This window comes from Odocoileus virginianus, chromosome 11 (genome assembly GCF_023699985.2).
Source record: "Odocoileus virginianus isolate 20LAN1187 ecotype Illinois chromosome 11, Ovbor_1.2, whole genome shotgun sequence".
NCBI lineage: Eukaryota > Metazoa > Chordata > Mammalia > Artiodactyla > Cervidae > Odocoileus > Odocoileus virginianus.
Window position 1 is genome coordinate 40,639,231 of NC_069684.1, and position 14,954 is coordinate 40,654,184.

Below are 14,954 nucleotides of genomic sequence, written 5' to 3' on the forward strand. Positions count from 1 at the left end.
ACTCCGGGAAATAGTGAAGTCCAGAGGAGTCTGGCATGCTGTAGCCCATGGGGTCACAGAGCTGGACATGACTTAGGAACTGAACAAAAACAGGCAGCATTGAGTGCAGGATGGAAATAACAATACCGTGTGTCTTCCTGAGGATGGGAACCTTGTTGACATCATCCAAATATCCCTGTACAGTGTCTGGCACTTAGAAGATGTTCAGTAGGTTAAGTACTGACCACATCAGGCTCCAAGAGTGTCTCATCAAACACTTTGCTTACATGTTTTTTCAGCTTTATTAGTGGTTTTGATGAAGTAAGGCTTTTAAATCACTGTCAGACAGAGAGAGGCTGGACATTTCTACATTTGAGTAGAGGATCAAGAAGAGACCATAAAAGTTTCTTGCATACTTCACAAAAGCATCTAAAAAGGACTCCAAGGGAGAAGGGAAATCATTTCTCTTCTGAGGAGTGCTCCAAGGCACTGGGGAACCCTTCATTCTTTACCAAGCCATCTTCATAATGATCACTAATGATGGCTTCTTTATCACTCCTGATTTCTTTAATCCCCATAGGACTGCCTGTCAGGTTCTTGGTCAGGTTATAATTATAAAGAAGCTTCAATTTTTTTAAGTAGATGAAGTTAAACAGTCTTTGGAAGCTTTGTTTAATAGTTGATGTGGTCAATTTATGTGCTATTTCCAGAAAAATTTTGTTTGTTATTTCTGCCAACTCTCTGATCACAGGATCTTCATCCCGAATCACTCGGTCAATAGCTGTAACAGTAGAAAGGCCATTAATTCAAAGCTTTGTTTTCATAGTCTGAGAAGCTCTCAGTCTCAAAACAGTCTCACCACCTTTCACAGGAGCCCCGCTGCCCTAATTTTTGTTACTTAGACAAATAGCATCCAGGAAGTTTTTGCCTTCTGTCCTTACTAGAACTCATTATGTGCTGAGGGCATATTATGTGTTGAGTATTCTGCTAGACAGCATAAACATATATTCATGAATAAGCTCAATATTGCTCAGAATAATGAAAAAAAGTAGAATCAGTCTAAATGTTCACCAGCAGGAAAGGGCTTAAAGTTATTAATGGAATATCATAAAGCCAAATAGGACATACATGTTAACATGATGATGTAGACCCATGTTTCTTAGCATGAAAAGATGTTTATGACATGAGTAAGTGAAAAAATTATTAAAAAGCTATGATAGTTTAAAAAATAAATACATAATAGTTTATATTCTTTAAAAATACCTGCAATTAAATATATACCAAAATGCAAATATCATTATATTCAGATGCTGAGCTTGTGGGAAGTTATTATTTTCTTTCCTAACAAAAAGAAATAGAGAAGGAAAAAACAGATAGATGTAGAAATGAGAGAAAAAGGAGAAGGAGCAGGAGGAGGCGGAAGAGAGAAACAAAAATATCTGAGCAACATGGAGAGAGTGCTTAGCATTTATCAGGCAGTCAATAAATATAAGTGAATGAAAAAATGAAAAAGGAAGAAAATTATGTGTCAGTGTAGGTTCATCAAGTGTAACAAATATACCACTCTGCTGGGAGATGTTGGTAACAGGAGGAGGCTGTGCATGTGTGGGGGCAGGAGGTATACAGGAAATCTCTATCTTCCACTCTGTGTTTCTACTAATTTAAAACGGCTCTAGAATATAGTCTGTTACCAAAAGAAGGAAGGAAGGCAGCCATCTTGTTTTCTGCTGCAGCCTGTTTGGAATTCTGATCCCGAAGGGGAAATAGGCAGAGGCCAAGAGAGATCCAAACATTTTGATAGAATAAGTATTAAAAAGTAAAAGTGAAAATCGCTCAATCGTATCCGAGTCTTTGTGACCCTATAGTCCGTGGAATTCTCTAGGCCAGAATACTGGAGTTGGTAGCCTTTCACTTTTCCAGGGGATCTTCAAAACCCAGGATTGAATCCAGGTCTCCCACAATGCAGGTGGATTCTTTACCAAATGAGCTATTAGGGAAGCCCAAGTGACTCAGTCATGTCTGACTCTTTGTGACCCTATGGACTATACAGTTCATGGAATTCTCCAGGCCAGAATACTGGAGTGGGTAGCCTTTCCCTTCTCCAGGGGATCTTCCCAACCCAGGGATCAAACCAGGGTCTCCTGTATTGCAGGTGGATTCTTTTCCAACTGAGCTATCAGGGAAGCTCTTCTGATGCAAGTATACATTGCTATCTCCTAAAATGTAAATTCTCTAAGGAAAGGGACTTTGCTTTGTCTGCTGCTGTGTGTCCTGCTCATAGAATAGTGCTGTCATATAGTAGATGCCAGATAAATATTTGTTGAACAAATTAATGAGTGATTGAATTCTTAACTCTCTGTAGTTCCTAAGGATTCTAGGATCATAGCTAGGTCTCAGATAAAGAGAGGGCTAGATGGAGATATTGAAGCAGAGAGAGAAAGATAGAGGGAAAGAATAAAAAGGAAAAAAAAAAAAGATGCCCCTTAACCCAGTCCTTCTACTGATTTCCCCTTAACCACCTAACTACCTCTATAGCACTCTCCCATCCCTGGCATCACTATAGAGCTCAGATATAAATGGAATCACAAACAGGGAAGTTATTTAGGCCTACATATAAAGATTTCATTATAATTTCAACACTTACCCTCAATCATGACATCAATTTCATCTCTGAGCAGTAAATGGCCACCCAATTTTGCCAAGTACCCTATGCACAAATTAAAATTAAAGTTACCCCAAAATACATTATGAAAATACATTATCTGATATTATCTACCTTCAGTGCTTTCTTCAAAGCAAAATGTCTCTAGATTATTCTTGAATAATCTTTTAGTGATTTCAAATAATTAATAAATCTTTATTGAGATATACATCTCAATAAATGACCAGAGTGAATACTTCTAGCTACCACCTAGGCCTTTAAACTGAATATTACCATTATCCTAGGAGCCTCCTTTATGCCCTTCCCAATTTCCTCCTTCACCTTTCAGAATACATTCTTTTGCTCAACACTACATTGTGAGATTCATCCTGTTTTTAAACATAGCAATAGTTCATTCATTTCCATTGTTACATGACAGAGGTTAGCAATGTTCTCTTGAAACAGAGCTATGCTTATTGGCTTATTTGCTTATGGATCAACTCCAGCTTTTCTCACCCTACAAACAGTAGAGTTGAGTGGTTGCCACAAAACCTGGTATTCAAAGCTTGAAATATTTCCTATCTGGTTCTTCACAGAAAGTGTTTCCTGAATGCTTTTTGTATGATATGCCATCTTATTCATGCATCACTTTTTGGCCATTCTGCTTATGATGGACAATGTGTTGTTGTTAATTTGAGGCTATTATGAATAGTGATGTTATTGTGGGCATTCTTCTACATGAACTTTGGTGTAGATATGTATGCACTACTCATTGGTATATAGCTAGGAGTGGACTTACTAGCTAATGGATAAGCTATGGTCACCTTTAATCACTACTGCAGAAGAGTTGCCAAGGTGATTGTACCAATTTTCACTCCTACCAGCATTGTATGAACATTTCTACTGCTCTCTCCATCCTCTCTAACACTTGATAATTGTTAGTCAATCTTTCAGTCAATCTCATGGGTTTGGTGCTGTTATTATATTGGATATACAAATTGGATATATAATTTTATATATATTGAATATATAATTAGATATATAATTTTGTATATTGGATATACAGTTGTATATTTCTTTTGCAAAATGTCTGTTCCGTATGTCTCTTGCATGTTTTTCTATTGAGTTGGTTTTAAATTATTTATTTTTAGGCATTTTAAATTCTGGTTCCTAATCTTTTAAAAATATTACACCTATTACAAATATTTTCTCCTAACCCATGGCAAAACTTTTCCATTTATACTTTTCTTTTTGATGAACAGAATTATTTATTTTTTGGCTCTGCTGGATCTTTGCTGCTGTGCAGGGGTTTTTCTCTAGTTGTGGCTAGTGGGGGCAACTCATGGTGGCTTCTCTTGTTGTGGATCACAAGCTCTAGACCACAGAGTTCACAGCTGTGGCACATTGGCTTAGTTGTCCTGAGGCATGTGGTGTCTTTCCAGACCAGGGATCAAACCTGTGACCCTTGCATTTGCAGGTGGGATTCTTAACTGCTGGTCCACCAGAGAAGTCCTCTAATTTTATTGCAGTCCAATTTACAGTTAGTGAATCTTGGGGTCCTGATAGGAAATTTTTGCTGTCTCAAGGTCATAAAGATATTCTCCCATATTTACTTCTAGAAACATCATTGTTTTACCCTTTCACATTTTTAGATTGCAAATTCAACTGAAGTTATATGGCATAAAATAGGGGTTGATTAATTACCTATGTAATTAATCTAGCACTATTAAGAGAGAAAAAAAGTCCTTTCCTTATTGCTTTGTAGAGTCATTTATATCAAAAATTGTGTGAGGGTCAGTGTCTTAACTCCATTCTATCTTGTGCCATTTCTATATTACCTTGATATATGATGGGTCTTGATATCTGATACTTTAAATTCTTCAACTTTGTGGTTCTTTTTCAGATTTTCTTGGCTATTCTCAAACCCTTAAATTTACATGTAAAAGTTAGAATCAGCTTCTCATATTTCATATACATACACATCCAAAACTCCTGGTGAAATTTTGTTTGGGGTTGTATCAAATATACTGATCAAATTGAGGAGAGCTGACCATGTTAAAATACTTAAACCTTTAATCCATAAACATGATATATCACTCTATTTAAGTATTTTTAAAAACTTCTCAGAATTTTCTAGTTTTGTTTTGTTTCATGTGTGTGTGTGTATGTGTGTGTATCAGTCTTGTACCTCTTTCCTTAGTTTTATTTTGGGATATTTGATAAATTTTGGTGCAATATATTAGGCATTAAAAAATTAATTTTCTAGTATTGTTAAGTGTGTAGAAACTCAGTTGATTTCTGTATATTGGTATTGTATATAGAAAAGTTGCTAAATTAAATTCCTATAGTTTTTCTTAATTCTTTCCAGTGTTCTAAATACTCAATTACTTATCTGCAAATTTTGGAAGTTTTAGTTTCTTTTCTTCCAAACTTATCCATTTTATTTCTTGTTATTACCTTATTTTAGTTTTGGAAAATTCTTGGTCATTATCTCTTTAAATATTTAGTTTCATTTTTCCCCCACTATCCTCATGGAAGTGTATATTAGGCCTTTTAACCATATCTCATGTTCTTATGCTCTTTTCATCTTTTCCATTTTTATCTTTTCAAGTTTTGATCTTGAGGCTGAATATTTTATTCTGACATTTCCTTTTTACTCTTCCTGAATTTATTTATTTTAAATTGAAGGATAAATACAATGTTGTGTTGCTTTATTCTGACATTTCTAATTCTCTTCATCTCATTTCAGTTCTTTCTAATCTGCTGCTAACTTCATTGAGATCTGCATTCTATCTCATTGTGTAATCTTTTGAACATACTAATCATATTTATTTTAAAGTTCATATCTGATAAAGTTGAATAACTGCATATACTAGATTCTCTTTCTACTGTTCTTTCTTGTAATTAAAAAAAATCTAAATGATTTTTTAAAAAAATAAGTATCAGTTATAGTGTATACAGGTTTGTGTCAATACTGTTAGTCTCTGGGCATTTTATCTTCTCCCAGAGAGGATTTGTTTTTGCTTTTTTGGTAGGCAGTTAGGTTAGAAGTATATCTCTTTAATTCAATCATGGAGTTAGATATTCAAAGATTTGATAATTATAAGGGCTGGTATATTTTTAGTTTATTCTTATTCCTAGGGTAGAGACATCAGGTATCAAGCGGAAAACTTGGGTGTATTTACCAGGACTCATTGTCAATCCACTCCAAGTTTTGTTCCACCAGTTCAGTGAAACAGCTAAAATTTCTTCATAGTTTATCAGCCTTCCACTACCCTTTTTGAATACAGAATTGGAAAGTCTATAAAGGAAAATAACCCCCAAATATCAGGCCTACTTCTTTTAGTTTCTCTACTCTTCACTGCCTTTATAAAAGCTCTTAAATGTTTTCAGATAGACTTAAAAAATATTTTTTTATATTCTTATTATCTTCCTTTTACACATCATAAAAATTCATGTTATTGTTGCTTAGCCGCTAAGTCATGTCTGACTCTTTTGTGACTTCATGGACTGTAGCCCACCAGGCTCCTCTGTCCATGAAATTTTCCAGACAAGAAGACTGGAGTGGGTTGCCAATTCCTTCTCCAGGGCATCTTCCCAACCCAGGGATTCAAACCTGCATCTCCTGCATTGGCAGACAGATTCTTTACCATTGAGCCACCAGGGAAGCCTGATAAAAATTCATGGGGATGAAGAAATTTGGTGAAGGTCACATGGCTAGTGGGTATTCATTTTGAGATTTCAATGGAACCCTATATATTCTCACCAATAATTCACATTGCCCCTACCTTAGTCAAAATAGGGATCACAAAAATCACAGCAATACATTATTTTGATAATATGATTGCCAGATAATAAAACTTGGGATATTCTCACTGATAGGTGGAACATGGGCTTAAGAATTTAAGACTAATGCTTAAAGACAAAGCCCTGTGTTATGGAGGTATCCTTAACTGGCATACTTTCACTTAATTTTGTAATCCAGTGTAATTCCTTTTAGAATTAGATGGAAGGTACAAATAAATGAACAAAAATTTCCTATGCTAGAGAATACTAATTTTCCCTATTGTCAAACTACTTCTTTATCTTTAGTTCTCTTACTGAAACTAAAGTGAGTTTTAGCTAGACACATGGTTGTTCAGCAGATGACTAGACTTTTAAGACTTCTCTGCAGCTAGGTATGGCAACATGTCTATGTTCCTGGAAAATGATCATTTAGTAGGTTATGTTCAGTCTTTACAGAGCTGTGTCCTCTTGATGTATTTCTCTTTCCAGTTGACCGTTACATAGAAGTGGCAGCAGGAGCTAGAGCAAACATCTTGGATCTGATGTAGGAAACTGTGTGATGAGAATATAAGAGCAACAAAAGAACTGACACTAGTCTACTTATACCAGGATTGCTAAATGAGAAAGAAATCACCTACTATTTTGCTTAAGCCATAATTAGGTTAACCCAGTGACACCTTTTGCCCTTCATGTTTTTGCTTATTTCTTGGTGTAATACTGTCTGTCTGCAATGCAGGAGACCCGGATTCGATTCCTGGGTTGGGAATATCCTCTGGAGAAGGAAATGGCAACCCCCTCCAGTATCCTTGCCTGGAAATTCCCATGGACAGAGGAGCCTGGTGGGCTACAGTCCACGGGGTCACAAAAAGTCAGACATGACTGAGTGACTAACACATATACAATACTGCTAAAATGCTGAAGTTAATCAGAAAGCACAAAGAAGGATAAAAACCATGTGCTAAGAATGATGGCATTATAAATCCAATGATGCAATGAATATCTACATACACATATCACTTCTCATATGTGAATATATCAGAGGACAAATTCTCTTGGGAGATTATTGAGTCAAAAGAATATGCATCTCACATTTGGATGGATATTGCCAAACTGTTCTTAGAGATTGTAGCAATTTACACTAACCAGTAATGTGATTGCCTACTTCCTGCAACCTGGACAGAACTGTAGAGTATAAACTTTTTTGTTGTCAGTTTGATGGATGGAAACACTTTATCAATTCAATTTGCATCACTTTTTGAATGAAGCTGTGAAAGTTTTATGTATATGAACCAAATAAATTTTTTCAGGTATTTTGTCCATTTTCCTAGTGGGTTGTTTCTTTTCTTAGGGATTTGTAAAGATTCTTTGCTGTGCCATGTTTAGTTGCTCACCTGTGTCCAGCTCTTTGCGACCCCATGGACAGTAGCCTGCCAGGCTCCTCTATCCATGGACATTCTCCAGGCAAGAATACAGGAGTGGGGTGTTATGCCCTCCTTCAGGGGATTTCCCAAACCAGGGATCGAACCCAGGTCTTCCGCATTCAGGCAGATTCTTTACCATCTGAGTCACCAGGGAAGCCCAAGAATACTGGAGTGGGTAGCTTATCCCTTCTCCAGGGGATCTTCCTGACCCAGGGTCAAACCAGGGTCTCCTGCATTGCAGGCAGATTCTTTACCAGCTGAGCTACCAGTACGAACTTATTCACCCTTTATATATGATATGTGTTATAAACATGTTTTATTACAATTTGTCTTTTGATTTTGTTTATAGTGGTTTTTACTTGCAGAAATATTTACTTCTGCATAGTGTGTCCATTTTTTCTTTGTGATTTTTACTTTTACTTAGAATAATCTTACCTACCCTGTGATTATAAAGCAAATTCTTCTATACTATTTTGTTTAATTTTATTTATTATTGTTTCATTTTTAGTATCTGAGCCTTTGATCATCTGGAATTTATCTAATGTAAAAATTAAAAGAGGGATAAAGTAATCAAAAAAATTCCAGATGGTTTGCCAGATGTTCCCAAACCATTTAAGGAATATTCCATATTTTCATCACTATTACTTAAAACTAATGATTCACTTTAAAAAATTGTATGCTTTAGCAGTTACTTTTAGATGGTATTTTATTCCATTTTTCTGACTATTTATTCCACATGATTATAATTACTGTTGTTGTGTTAGTTGCTCAGTCGTGCTTGACACCTTGTGACACCATAGACTCAATAACCCTCCAGGATCCTCTATCCATGGAATTCTCCAGTCAAGAATACTGCAGTAGGTAGCCATGCCTTCCCCCAGGGGATCTTTCTGACTCCAGTATTGAACCCAGGTCTCCTGCATTGCAGGTGGATTCTTAACTGAGCCACCAGGAAGCCCCACTGTAGCTATAGTAATATCTGATAAGGCTAGTCTGCTATCTTTTTTGGTTAGAACTTCCTGGATATTCCTGCATGGTAACTTTTCTACATCAATTTTAAAATTAGCATGTCAATTTTGAAAAAAGTCCCATTGATATTTTAATTGGCATATCATTCCATGTACAGACTGATTTAGGAAACAATTTAAAGGACAGAAATGGTATGGACCTAACAGAAGCAAAAGATACTAAGAAGAGGTGGCAAGAATACACAGAAGATACACAAAAAAGATCTTCATGATCCAGATAATCATGATGGTGTGATCACTCACCTAGAGCCAGACATCCTGGAATGTGAAGTCAAGTGGGCTTTAGAAAGCATCACTATGAACAAAGCTAGTGGATGTGATGGAATTCCAGTTGAGCTATTTCAAATCCTGAAAGATGATGCTGTGAAAGTGCTGCACTCAGTATGCCAGCAAATTTGGGAAGCTCAGCAGTGGCCACAGGATTGGAAAAATTCAGTTTTCATTCCAATCGCAAAGAAAGGCAATGCCAAAGAATGCTCAAATTACCACACAATTGCACTCATCTCAGGCTAGTAAAGTAATGCTCAAAATTCTCCAAGCCAGGCTTCAACAATACATAAACCATGAACTTCCAAATGTTCAAGCTGATTTTAGAAAAGGCAGAGGAACCGGAGATCAAATTGCTTACATCCAGTGGATCATCAAAAAAGCAAGAGAGTTCCAGAAAAACATCTATTTATGCTTTATTTACTATGACAAAGCCTTTGACTGTGTGGATCAAAACAAACTGTGGAAATTCTGAAAGAGATGGGAACACCAGACCACATGACCTGCCTCCTGAGAAGTCTGTATGCAGAAGAAGAAAGTTAGAACTGGACATGGAAAAACAGACTGGTTCCAAATAGGCTTTATATTATCAAGGCTTTATATTATCACCCTGCTTATTTAACTTATATGCAGAGTACGTCATGGAAAACATTGGGCTGGAGGAAGCACAAGCTGGAAACAAGATTGTAGGGAGAAATATCAATAACCTCAGATATGCAGATGACACCACCCTTATGGCAGAAGGTGAAGAAGAACTAAAGAGCCTCTCAATGAAAGTGAAAGAGGAGAATGAAAAAGTTGACTTAAAGCTTAACATTCAGAAGACTAAGATCATGGCATCTGGTCCCATCATTTCATGGCAAGTAGATGGGGAAACAATGGAAACAGTGACAGACTTTATTTTGGGGGGCTCCAAAATCAAGGCAGATGGTGACTTCAGCCATGATTAAAAGACCCTTGCTCCTTGGAAGAAAAGTTATGACCAGCCTAGGCAGCATATTAAAAAGCAGAGACATTACTTTGCCAGTAAAGGTCCATCTAGTCAAAGCTATGGTTTTTCCAGTAGTCATGTATGGATGTGAGAGTTGGACCATAAAGAAAGCGAGTGCTGAAAAATTTCATAGAAATACTGCATACATTTAAAATTTTCTTTTTAGATCTTCCTTCCTTCCATTAACATGATTTGATACACCTTGAACTGATTTTGTATGGTTGTAAGGTAGGAATTTGTGTGTGTGTGTGTGTGTGTGTGTGTGTGTGTGTGTGTGCATGCTCATTTTCATTGTCCTAGCACCTTTTACTTGACAGTCCATCATTTCTGATCTGATATACATTTCCAGTTCTAATTTTTATATTAGGTGTTTTTGTACATGTGGATCTGTTTCTAGGCTTTCTATACTGTTTCACAAGTCTCATCTCCTTGAATGAGTAACAGATTGTCTACAATTTGTTAGTTATATCTCATATGTTGGTCTTGAACTTCCACATACATCCAGAATCAACTTTTCAAGATTTAGGGTATTGTCTACTTTTTAAATTATAATTATATTGACTTTACTGATTAGTATTTCTCAATGGGGACTAAGAGGGAATTCTAGATGGGATAAGTTGTGATTAGTACTGTTACAATTACTACTGAATACTAAGCATAATACTGTAATATTAAATGAACATTAAATGCTATATGAAACTGAAGCAAGCAGACAAGGGAGCCTAGGGGATATAAAACACAGAGGTCAGTTTTCAGATGCATGGAGAAATGTAAAAAACAGTGAAAAATTTATTGGGAGCTGGAAGTCCTACTGTTAAGTAGATACTGTATGTTCTTTAGTTCAGTTCATTGCTCAGTCATGTCCAACTCTTTGCAACCTCATGGACTGCAGTATGCCAGGCTTCCCTGTCCATTACCAACTCCTCAAGTTTACTCAAACTCATGTCCATTGAGTCGGTGATGCCATCCAACCATCTCATCCTCTGTCAACCCCTTCTCCTCCCACCTTCAATTTTTCCCAGCATCAGGGTCTTTTCAAATGAGTCAGCTCTTCACATCAGGTGGCCAAAGTATTGGAGTTTCAGCTTCAGCATTAGTCCTTCCAATGAATATTCAGGACTGATTTCCCTTATGATGGACTGGTTGGATCTCCTTGTAGTCCAAGGGACTCTTAAGAGTCTTCTCCAACACCACAGTTCAAAACCACCAATTCTTCGATGCTCAGCTTTCTTTATAGTCCAACTCTCACATCCATACATGACCACTGGGAAAACCATAGCTTTGAGTAGATAGACCTTTGTTGGCAACGTAATGTCTCTGCTTTTTAATATGCTGTTTAGGTTGGTCATAACTTTTCTTCCAAGGAGCAAGGGGCTTTTAATTTCATGGCTGCAGTCACCATCTGCATTGATTTTGGAGCCCCCAAAAATAAAGTCTGTCACTGTTTCCACTGTTTCCCCATCTACTTGCCATGAAGTGATGGGACCAGATGCCATGATCTTAGTTTTCTGAATGCTGAGTTTTAAGCTAACTTTTTAAATCTCCTCTTTGACTTTCACCAAGAGGCTCTTCAGTTCTTCTTTGCTCTCTGCCATAAGTGTGGTATCATCTGCATATCTGACATTATTGATATTTCTCCCTGCAATCTTGATTCCAGCTTGTGCTGCATCCAGCCTGGCATTTCACATGATGTACTCTGCATATAAGTTAAATAAGCAGGGTCACAATACATAGCCTTGATGTACTTCTTCCCTGATTTGGAACCAGTCTGTTGTTCCATGTCCAGTTCTAACTAGTGCTTCCTGACGTGCATACAGGTTTCTCAAGAGGCAGGTCAGGTGGTCTGGTATTCTCATCTCTTTCAGAATTTTCCACAGTTTATTATGATCCACACAGTCAAAGGCTTTGGCATAGTCAACAAAGCACAAGCTGTTTTTCTGGAACTCTCTCGCTTTTTCAATGATCCAACTGATGTTGGCAATATGATCTCTGGTTCCTTTGTCTTTTACAAATCCAGCTTGAACATCTGGAAATTCTTATGCAATTTATCCCTTCCTTCTTTAGTTGGCTGAATTCCATCCATCAATGCTTTCTTTAAGGGTTCATGGTAATGAACTTTTGCTGAGTTTTTGTGTTTTAGAAATATTTTATTATCTTTGTAGTTGTATATAATTTTGATGAAGCTTCCCTGGTAGCTCAACTGGTAAAGAATCTGCCTGCCATGTAGGAGACCCTGGTTTGCTTCCTGGATCAGGAAGATCCCCGGAGAAAGAATAGGTTACTCACTCCAGTAAAGTAGAACTCTATTCTCATTATATAATTTAATTTCTGCTCATTATAGATATCATCATGAAAATTTGAGTCCATCCTAAACAAAGAAAATTTATAATTTTTTCAAGGAAAGCTTCTAGCTGCTATCCGTTCTTTACCTGTTAAGACAAATTAGGAAATAAGAATTGAATTTTACTTACCTAGTAAAATAACCGATCCTCTTTTCAGATATCTTCTGGAACTCTCCAGGAATCCTAAGGTCTCAGATATCAAATCTGTAATGTATTTTTGATGAGAGATAAGCTGAGAATAAAAAGGAAAAAAATTCTCTCACTTCTTGAAAATACTTATAAGCTAAATTCAGAGAGGCTTCCAGGGAAACGAACTTGGTTGCTTATACCAAATTAGGACCAGGTTAAAACTTGTGGATTTCTATGTAGGAATGTTACTCTCTTGCTTGCAGATATTATTCAGCCTGTTATATGATATCCAGTCTTTGAGTTTCCAACCTTTGGTTAACATCCTTCCATCCCTACCTGTCTATTGTTGCAGTTTATGCTGGTTTTCAGAAAACCAGCTCATTCAGTCATGGAAAACTAATTCCAGCTTTTCTTTTGGTGATCTGAAATGCTGTGCCTGTCTTTACACTGCTCAAAGTAGATGGGTTGGAGGAAGGAAAAATAGATGACCCATGTTAAGGAGAAGAAAGTGGGAAAGTTTAATTTTTCTCTGGTCTCAAGCCCTAGCTGTAATTGTCCATTTATTATCTTCTCTTCAGAGTCCTTCTAGAGTCACCTTGTGCCCATAATGCTTTTCATCATTTTTTATATCCTTTAAAATTGTCTCTGTAACTCTTAGGGTAGTAAATCTTGAGTGGACACTTACAAAATTGTTACAGATGTTGAGCACCACCAACTCAAAATTGTAATATTCATCCTTTAGGAAATATAGTGTTGACCATTTTAATTCTGAGGCACAGATTTCTAATGTATATTTACATGCCTGTGAAGCAGAATAAGGTCAGTAAAGATCCATTCCATCTGGTGTTATATAAAACACTGTGATTCTCTGCAAAACTAAGAAAACCAAAATTTCAGGACTTACTTTAACTACTCTTTCCTCTGTATCTTCCAGAAACAGGATCAGAGGCACCAAGCCTGCATTAACCACATCATTTAGCATCCATGTGTACTGACTCATGTCCATGAGTAACTGACCAAAGTGGTGAATGGCCATACTCCGAATACCTCCATTAGCCTAAAACATACACACGGAAAAGACCTCATTTGAGAATATACATATACACATACTATCTATCTATCTATCTATCTATATATATATATATATATATATATATATACTAACATATAGTATGTATGTATATATATACACACACTATATAGTATACATATTTATATAATGTATATATGCTATATATGATGTGTATATATGTGTGTGTATATATTTATCATTTGTTTTTAGAAAAGATTCACCTTGGGTGAATTCACCTTGGGTCTAAGAAGTCATATCTTCTTCTGATTTGAAAATAAGACTTACTTACCAAAATTCATATTACATGAAAGAAAATCCCCTGTGAAAAGTGAGCTGCTTAAATTTAGGAAGATAGTATTTAATAACATACTAAAGATATAACTGGGGATGGTCTTGATCACTGTCTCCTGTACAGTGTCATGAACCTCCATCCATAGTCCTTGCTCCTTAGAAGGAAAGCTATGACCAACCTAAACAGCTTATTAAAAAGCAGAGACATTACTTTGCCAATAAAGGTCCAACTAGTCAAAGCTATAGTTTTTCCAGTAGCCATGTATGGATGTGAGAGTTGAACCATAAAGAAAGCTTAGAGCCGAAGAATTGATGCTTTTGAACTGTGGTGTTGGAGAAGACTCTTGTGAGTCCTTTGGACTGTAAGGAGATCAAACCAGTCAACCCTAAAGGAAATCAGTCCTAATATTCATTGGAAGGACTGATAATTAAGCTGAAACTCCAATACTTTGGTCACCTGATGTGAAGAACTGACTCATTGGAAAAGACCCTGATTCTGGGAAAGATTGAAGGCCAGGGGGGAAGGGGATGACAGAGGATGAGATGGTTGGATGGCATCACCAACTTGATGGACATGCATTTGAGCAAGCTTCAAGAGTTGATGACAGATAGGGAAACCTGGATTGCTGCAGTCCACGGGGTTGGAGAGTCAGACATGACTGAGCAACTGAACTGAACTGAAAGATATAACTTGGAGATAATTTCTATCAAAATACTTAGGGTAAAGTAACCATGATGTATTCAAATGCTGGAGGCCTTTGCAGAATTGCTACTGAATACCAATGCTAGTTCTTTGCATACTGGCATAATACTAGGTTTCCAAGGGTTTACTTAGTCTAAATAGGACGGTGATTGGAGTATAAGGATTCTAGAAGAGAAAAATTACAAGTCAGAGGAAGAGGTTAATTTTTTAAAAATATAATACCACTTCCAGTTTTTACAAAAATATTACTCCATTTTGAAAATAATAATTTACATGGACATACTAATTATCAGCTGTATGAACT

The 14,954-nt window shown here is 36.6% G+C and overlaps 1 protein-coding gene across 6 annotated transcripts in view; it reads right to left on the reverse strand.

Moving 5' to 3' along the window:
* Positions 1 to 236: 236 nt before the first annotated feature.
* Positions 237 to 14,954, reverse strand: part of MROH9 (maestro heat like repeat family member 9) — a 93,520-nt gene continuing 78,802 nt past the window's right edge. For 5 of the 6 annotated variants that reach the window (XM_020886812.2, XM_020886807.2, XM_020886811.2 and 2 more), the window contains 5 exons: positions 13,489 to 13,641; positions 13,270 to 13,386; positions 12,585 to 12,687; positions 2,624 to 2,686; positions 237 to 760 (listed from right to left, as the gene is read on the reverse strand). In XM_020886812.2, coding sequence (XP_020742471.2) covers positions 438 to 760; positions 2,624 to 2,686; positions 12,585 to 12,687; positions 13,270 to 13,386; positions 13,489 to 13,641 — 759 coding nt within the window. In that variant the 3' untranslated portion in view covers positions 237 to 437. The remainder of the gene's footprint in view (positions 761 to 2,623; positions 2,687 to 12,584; positions 12,688 to 13,269; positions 13,387 to 13,488; positions 13,642 to 14,954) is intronic. The other variant, XM_020886808.2, reaches the window with a different exon arrangement.